Source organism: Azolla caroliniana, unplaced genomic scaffold, assembly GCF_043228905.1.
Source record: "Azolla caroliniana isolate FFs.n. ecotype wild unplaced genomic scaffold, voAzoCaro1.0.p SCAF_16, whole genome shotgun sequence".
Classification (NCBI taxonomy): domain Eukaryota; kingdom Viridiplantae; phylum Streptophyta; class Polypodiopsida; order Salviniales; family Salviniaceae; genus Azolla; species Azolla caroliniana.
The window spans coordinates 4,440,806-4,449,084 of NW_028230451.1; the positions used below are offsets into that span (position 1 = coordinate 4,440,806).

Here is an 8,279-nt window from a genome sequence, read left to right on the forward strand (position 1 = left end):
AACTTGCTCTTGTAACTTTCTTACAATATGGAACTCATACACGCTTTACAATTAATAGATTTAATAAGTTATGTAGATATCCCCCATATCTACAATCTTCTATCAGTAGCCAGCAAAGCATATTATACACGTCAGTATTGGAGAAACCTTGTGTATTGATGAGGAAAATGTCCCAAATACATCCAAATTAAGTGCAAAATGGAGTTCTCTCCAAATATTTGCTATACCTCATCTCTCGAGTATGATTTTTCAAGGTAGTTTTTCTAAGGTGAAAACTAAACCTTTTACAAACACTCAAGAGTAATCAAATAAATGGGATCATACTCCATGGTCACTGAAATTAGTAGCAAAAAATGAAGTTTTCTAGAAAATGGCTTTAAAATCAGAGCGCTCTTATTGCCACACTTGTCTTTTAATATTTATAACTTCATGTGTCATTAACCTTTTCCTTGCCAAGCATCCTAATATCAGGAAGGCTTTCACATCCAGGACAGTTGTGTAAACTCTCATGGATATATATATCACAATCAAAACAAAAATGTTGTTTGCACCGAGGACATGCAACTCGGACTCCGGTCACTTTACCTCCTGTAACACCAAAAATAAATAGGGTTATCCTCATTGCTGATAGTTCTACACAATTCAATATACATATTCTGGGCTTGAGATTTAAAGATATGAATAACGTCATATGATTTGATATAATTCACATTTTGCAAATAGATTATTTTACCTGCATAAGGAAGGTCTTGCTGGCATCCAAAACAGACCCTCGGGAGTTTAGAGACACCAACTAATGATATTTCTTCAAATGCTTGAATAGGAAATAGATGGTGGTAGGACCTTGCTAAATGTGGAGAAGAAACAAGCGTAAGATCACAGATATTACACTTTGTCGGTAACTCACAGACGCGTGCCTTGCACTGCGGACATGTATAACACACACCAACTTTCACCTCTTTATGGCATGCACATAAAGCAACAGACTCTTCTGAGCACCTCTCTGGGAAACCCATTCTTACAAGGCTTGCAATAGCAGATTCCGCAATAGCAGGTGGTGGAGGTGCATGCTCAAATATAAGCTCCTTCAAATGACTCTGAGATGACACAAGTAAACAGCACTGTTATTACGAACCAGAGATAACAATTTGTAACATCTATATATCTTTTATTACCTCATTTAATGAGACGGAATATACACCACCTGTCTCCTCACAGAGGAGCTTACAGACGTAAATCTCTGCTGATAATCCCACAATAGAACACCGTATTTTGGCATCCTTACACTTCTTGAGAGTCTCCATTATATCTCCTGGATCACATGTGTTTAATGCAGAGAATATAATTAGTACTTCCCTGTGGCCATAAGATGGTATCTGAGCTAGAAAACTTCTCGAAAGCTCTAGGGCATTCTGAAGAGATGCATCACCACCACATTCCATGCTATTTCGCAAAGCTTTGATGTGTGCTTCAGGACTTCCACTGAGATCTGTCAGTCGATGTGCTATTCCATTTCTTATCGCTATCAGGCCAAGATGGCTCAAAGGATTTTGATCAAAGTACTCCCTAATAAAGGATTCCACTGCATTAACAACTACAGCTATGTTGTTTGGGCGGTAGTCCATCTCCGCTGCTGCCTAGGCAAATCACAGGTTAATAAATTCAGGGTCATGAAATTTGATGAACACCTACGGTTTTATACTGACATTACTTAATATTGTCACTTAATTAACAGAGCCAAAACATTACTTAATGAGCAATCACTATATCACACTTCCATGTTTGAATATAACCCAGGGCAAAATGATATATGACCGCAATATCAACGGCAAGTGAATCTTTTATGACCTGCAGATAGAGGAGGTTGTGAGGGTAGAATGCACATAAAAAACGAGAAACTGATGGAAGATGAAAGAGGAGATATCTGCCACCATGAATACTGAAGTAATGTGTGCAAACAAAAAATAAATTAAAAATCTTGAAATACCAGCGGTTGAAATGACAGAGGCTATGAGGAAGACATAAAGAGCTTATGAAGTCTGAAGAAAAATTGAAGGGTACTGCAGTATTTTACACGGACCAATCTGTGCAAAAAGAAAAATCAAGAAAGGCTAGGAAATGGCAGAAAAACAAAAGGAGATGCAATCATGACAAGAAATGATCAAAGAAGCAAAAAAACAACACAGAGAAAAAGGAAAATGCACTTGAATAAACCTTAAGTGTGGTTGAAAAGAAACACATCGAAATGCCATTGAACAACTCGAGTGATCAATGCAGAAATACGAATATACATTTTGCAGAAAAAGTGGAAGGGTGGGCAGAAAAGGCTGGCCCACAAGAAGATTGTAAGAGTGTGCTAGAAATCCACATTGCCATTACATAGTCTCTATGGATTGCTTGGAAGAAGATCTCTCTCACAACAGAAGGGCACTCAATGGAGAAAAGACGTTTTTGGATGATAACCTGACAAGAAGACAGTTATCACACAAGGAGAATATGATGACAACAGATGAAATCAAAAATAGTTTACAGCGTTCATAGGAAATCAGTGTTTTTATTAGAAAGAGGTTTGTAGGATGTGATGCTACCAATTAGCCCTACAGATATGAAATTGCACTCGATCTTTAGGGACAAATGCAAGCTCCAAAGATACTTTCAATCATAAATGGAAGTACCTGATCTACAAGCCTCTAAATTCCATGTAGGAATCATTATTCTGCAACTAAGATCCACAATAACAAGCATCAGACATTAAGGTGGAGCGGTGATGTTGGATGGACATATCTCTACACATCAGAATCCAATGCTAACTAGACAGGCCATGTGTTGATTATGCAGCCTGCTATGCCTGAAGCCTCAAGTCCAACGACCATTGTTGACCGTTCACGAGCTATAATATAAATCTCTATAAATATAGGTTAGAGAGAACTATTGTTTACAGAGTTCAAAGGAAATCACGAAGTTAAAAATATTAGACCTTACAAATATAGAAATGCAATGTAACTTTGGGACAAATGCATGCTTCGAGGAAACAATCACAAGCCGTCTAGGTTACAAATAGGAATCGCTGTTCTGCAACCAACAATGCACATTGCACAATAACAAGCATCAGGCATTAAGGTGGAGTGGTGAAGTTGGATGCGCACACCTCCACACGTCAAAACCAATGCTAACTAAGCAGCCCATGTGTCTGCTGATCATGCAGGCTGCCATCCCTAGTATTACAGATTGGACTAATGATGAGAAAAAGAATAAGAGATTACGGAGAAGAATGCATTACGGGTGTTTGACAATGCCAACCACCCCAGAGCGAAGGACATGAGACAGACAAAATACAATCGGTGTCCCATACCACCAAATATTACCTTATGTTATACCTTGGTTGTTGAATGAAAGATCCGAAGACAAGAGCTAGTCTCACCAGTAGAGTCTCGACAGTGTCTCAAGTTTCCGTGATGAAAGGGGTAGCTAGTCCCCTTTCTATAGCTCAACGCCGAAGGCTCCCAGACCACCACATGTTCCTGCATGTCATTGGTTCTTATGGGTTTGTCCAAGTTCCTAGTATAACATGTTGACTATCTTAACCTTAGCCCATTAAAAACACCTGGACCCTCAAGTCTAATGATCATTGTTGGCAGTTCATGGGCTATAATGTCAATCCTATAGCTTTAAGTTAGAAATGTAAGGGGTAGAAAAAAGGGCACTTTTGAGTTATTGAAACTAGCTTTCTTTTTAAGCATCAATTGATCGTTGTTAAAATAAGAGTGTCATTGTAAGGCTCATTCATGAGCCACTAGGAATTAAGTTGGAAGGAAGGTAGATGTAAGGTGATGACGGTTGGAAGTCGGCTCGTCCTTATTCCCTGCTCTATATAAGCAACACCATAATGATCTCAAGAGTAAGTTTGTAGGGGAGATCTCTGCCCAGATGAATCCCCTCAACCTACCAACAGGGGGATACAGAGCATGAAAGCATGGTTGATTGATCCCAAAGGGCCCCATCACTCAGTGAGATGGCAAATGGTTAACTCTTGGTTAGCATCAATAGATCGTTGTTAAAATAAGAGTGTCATTGTAAGGCTCATTCATGAGCCACTAGGAATTAAGTTGGAAGGAAGGTAGATGTAAGGTGATGAAGGTTGGAAGTCTGCTCGTCCTTATTCCCTGCTCTATATAAGCAGCACCATAATGATCTCAAGAGTACGTTTGTAAGGGATATCTCTGCCCAGAAGAATCCCCTCAACCTACCAACAGGGGGATACAGAGCATGAAAGCATGGTTGATTGATCCCAAAGGGCCCCATCACTCAGCAAGATGGCAAATGGTTAACTCTTGGTTAGCACTTGATTATTACTTAAATTAGAGTGGACAGAGGGATTCTTAAAAACAGTACAGTTACACAAGCTCAATTTTATTCCCTCTCACTTAAGAATTAATATACTTCTGTTTAAATAGAGCAGGAAATAAGGAAAAGGAATTCATGCCTCCATCACCTTAACTGTACCTTGCTTCCTGCTTAATTCTAATGAGCATGAGCTTCACAATAGCGCTCTTACTTTAACAATGATCAAATGAATATGAAAAATAAAGCTAATTCTAATGAGTCCAAAAGTGTTTATTTTCAACCTCACGTTTCTAACCTACATTTAAAGAGAGTGTGATTAATGCATTACATTATAGCCTGCTGGACAGAACTATTTTCACTTCGACTATCTCACATAGAACATGTGATGTTCTCTTGCCCAATTTCAAGAATTCCAGGAGCGCAAGATAAAGAAAAACGAAAAATAATATTCCCTAATGTCACAAACTAAAAAAATGACAGCTACGATGGCATAATCCCCTGTTGAAACTATGCAAGCAGTCCCATTACATGCCTGCAATACATGCTAACAGATAATATAGGACAATGGTGTGTTAACTCATGCAATTTGTGTCATCGAATAAATTGTTATCACAACACATCTCCATCTTCGAATGTCATAATGTAACATTCCAAGTATCTGGGTAGTAGTCTCTAAGTGACCATAACATGTCAGTTCTACTTTAGCCATAAACCCCATCTCTTGAAAGATGGAGATGCGTTGAGTATGCATGGGCTTTATAGCCTTCATGCACTGGTAACTACATATAACAAAAAAGATTGCACTTACACATATAGAGAAGGTTCATATCTTAGATGTCAAATTTAGATGGGAATTTATTTTCCTGGTATCTCGACTGGTGCTATTTCAAATATAATGAGAAATCGCATTTTTATGTACTTGGTCTTTACTGAAGGTGTTAATGCACATGAACTTGAAACTAATTTGTTTGCAGTAGATAGAAAAAGGAACGTTTCTTGAACACTTTCAGAAATTGTTTTCCAGATGCTCTGCCAGGAGAGTTACCTTTTGAAACGACAGAGGATTGTACAATTGATATTATCAAGGGTGTGGTCCACATAACATACCACCTTACAGGGTTTGTGTGGCTCAACAAAAAGACATTATGAGTCAAGTAAATGATTTTTGGAGAATAGGGCTAATGCAGACCGCTTCATCTCCTTATTGTTATACAGCAATTTCTGTAGAAGAAAGATGGTTCTTTGCATATGTAATTTGATTATCATGAATTGTACAAGAACAAAAATTCTGCTAAGATTATTTTTTATACCAAGGATTGACAATATCCTTGATCGATTTGAAAATCGCCATGCAGTCCTAGCAGGGTCTGTAGCTCAAAACTCGCTAATATATTAGATGGATGTAACGCCCATTTTTCTGAAAGGATGTAGTTATTCATGAAGCAACCACACGACTTTGATCATCCTTAATTCTGAAAGAAAGATCTTGAGGTTGCGGAAAGCTGTGTGTGAGCTGGTTAAGCAGGCATCAAGGACTTGATTGGAGTGGATGGATGGATTCCTTGCAGAAGGCAGAATTAGCAGATGTACAGAGGATCCTCCCCTCTTCATCAGAACTGCTGTGAGCAGATAATGATTATGTGATGACAGTCCTGATAAGGTCCACAGCTCAGAACTACCATCCAATATATTAGATGAATGTGAAGTCCTCTTTTCTGAATGGATATCTCAAGGCAGAGGCATTCATGGAGTAACCATCTAATTTTGAGCTGATTGATTCAGAAAGATGTGGGAAGGATGTCAGAAGTCCACACAATGGTTCCAATAAGTGCACACTCATACCATCTCTAGCAATGAGTGTAGTCTTGAAGACAACAAGAATCATGAGCTTCTAGGATTTCAAGTGATTTGATAGTAGAAGTAAAAAAGAAGCATTTATTCTGCTTTCCATTCCACCATGACTGAGACACGATAACTTCTGTTGCTCTATTTGATATGATTCGGACCAGATTAAGAAAACTGGTATTGTTTTAGGGTTTCAAAGAACATACCCGAGACATGTCGACGACAATGTACAAGTAGCGGATGATGCCACGCTGGATACGGGAGACTACAACAGTCTGGATGCGGCGCCGGTGCTGCCGCTGCTGCTCGGCTTTGTCGAAGGAGCGGAGGAGGAGGCCAGACTCATCCTCTTGAAGAGATTCCCATGACCTCTCATCGGCATACGCTCGCTCCCACGCCTCCTGGCCTTTCCTACCTCCTGCTCCTCCATCTTCCTCCTCCTCCTCCTCCTCCTCTTCTTCCTCCTCCTCCATCTGCTGGGATTTCCTTAGCGAGTGAGGGCGTGAAGCCATGCGGGGGTGAGATCCAGGTATGGAAGGTTTCCGGTGGTGCCTGCAGTCCACCCGAGTGGCAGAATCTGCTGCTGCTGAAGCCTTGGTTGTCTGCCTTTTCTAAGAGTAGCAGCAAGAGTAGAATATAGATTAATAGAAGTAACAGTCGAGTATGTATGTAGCGTATTTGGGCTGGGAAACAGAGCCCCCCACCCCCTCTCCTCTGTTCTTATTACTTAAGCAACACAATACTCCTTCTTTTCTTCTCTCTGTTGGTCTTGTCCCACTCACACCTTTTGCTGATGGTGTCCATTGTCCAGGGAGAAAAGGGGGGTCTTCTTAAGACGTCTCCAGAGGGAGAGGGATGTGGACATGTCACATGACATGTCGCGGTAGAAGTGATGTCCCAAGGGCCCGGAAGTTCCGATTGTGTATACTCCAAAACTTAATGCCTGATGTTTGGCTATGGAGGAAAGCTCACTTTTAGAAGACAATCTTACAACATGATAATGGAAGGAACGCAAGTTGAAGCATGAAACATTGGATCGATAGGGATTTAACATTAAAGGGGAGGGCATTGCAATCAAGGACCAATTCACAATCTCTAACATCATTGAATTTTGTCGCGGGCAACTATGGGCACATATTGGAATCATATTTCAAGTATATCCTCGATCATGATGAAGGGATTGATATCTTAGTAGTGCGCAGTTGCAAAAGGATCAATCACTAATGTAGCAAGCAAACAAAGGTGCTAGAAGCCAATAAAAATGTCAAGGAACTAATCAACGAGAACATGAGTGAAAAAAACAAAAGTGTTTGCAAACTACCCAACACACAAACTTGTTTGGGGATTTGGGGGAAATTGCTTCAACAATCACAAAAGAAAATGGTACAATAAAACAATGAGTAGAAATCTCAATGTTAAATCAAAGAAATGATCGTGACCATCGAGTGTGATGCATTGCATATATGCCCTCCCTTTTTATACATGGCAAGTTTTAGTATCTGTATGTTTGTCATTTGCCCACAAACATGTACATAAAAATATGCATGTGAGATGGGTTTCATTGTCAACACGATAAACTTACGATCATTTATTTTGAGCATCGATTGGCTCACCGCAAAAGGGAATGGGAACATGGATCCAAATACCAATGTTAGAATCTAATTCATGATTGATGGTTACTCCACCAAACAAATGACTAGTTGGAGGGTGGCTAAGGTCACCCTAATATAGGTGGCTCACCTAGTGCATGGTGTGAAGTCGACAAGTTGATTGAATCCTATCCCATCCACTAGACGGGAAAATTCTTGAAATACACTGAAGTCTTTTTTCTATATCCCCACCACCACAAAACAAGTCTCCACAGATTTTCATTGTTTCCTTAAACGATAATGTTCGATCACCTTCTCTTTGAGTAGATGGCATGTGGTACTTGAGAGAAACTACAGACCGAAAAAACGTTTGGAAACTTATACAAGAATAATAACATTGTACCAAATCCATGGCAATAGGCCCATGAGAGAGTTCGGATATGATTTATTCACGACTCTAGGTCTCGAACTTGGTTTCTCTTAATTCTATTTCGGATTTGA

The 8,279-nt window shown here is 39.7% G+C and overlaps 1 protein-coding gene across 1 annotated transcript; it reads right to left on the reverse strand.

Moving 5' to 3' along the window:
* Positions 1-137: 137 nt before the first annotated feature.
* On the reverse strand, positions 138-6,891 carry GTF2H2 (general transcription factor II H2). The gene is made up of 4 exons (XM_087332550.1): positions 6,396-6,891; positions 1,176-1,637; positions 734-1,097; positions 138-588 (listed from the first exon to the last, which is right to left on the reverse strand). Exons 1-4 carry the CDS (start codon positions 6,699-6,701, stop codon positions 428-430), a joined length of 1,293 nt encoding a protein of 430 aa, XP_087188676.1. The 5' UTR covers positions 6,702-6,891; the 3' UTR covers positions 138-427.
* Between the last annotated feature and the right edge of the window lie 1,388 nt (positions 6,892-8,279).

Coding starts and splice junctions, on each gene's coding strand:
- GTF2H2 (XM_087332550.1), bottom strand. CDS start 6,701: ATGGCTTCACGCCCTCACTCGCTAAGGAAATCCCAGCAGATGGAGGAG. Junction 1,638..6,395: donor TTGTCGTCGACATGTCTCGG/GTATGTTCTTTG, acceptor TGATTTGCCTAG/GCAGCAGCGGAGATGGACTA. Junction 1,098..1,175: donor ATTCCGTCTCATTAAATGAG/GTAATAAAAGAT, acceptor GTGTCATCTCAG/AGTCATTTGAAGGAGCTTAT.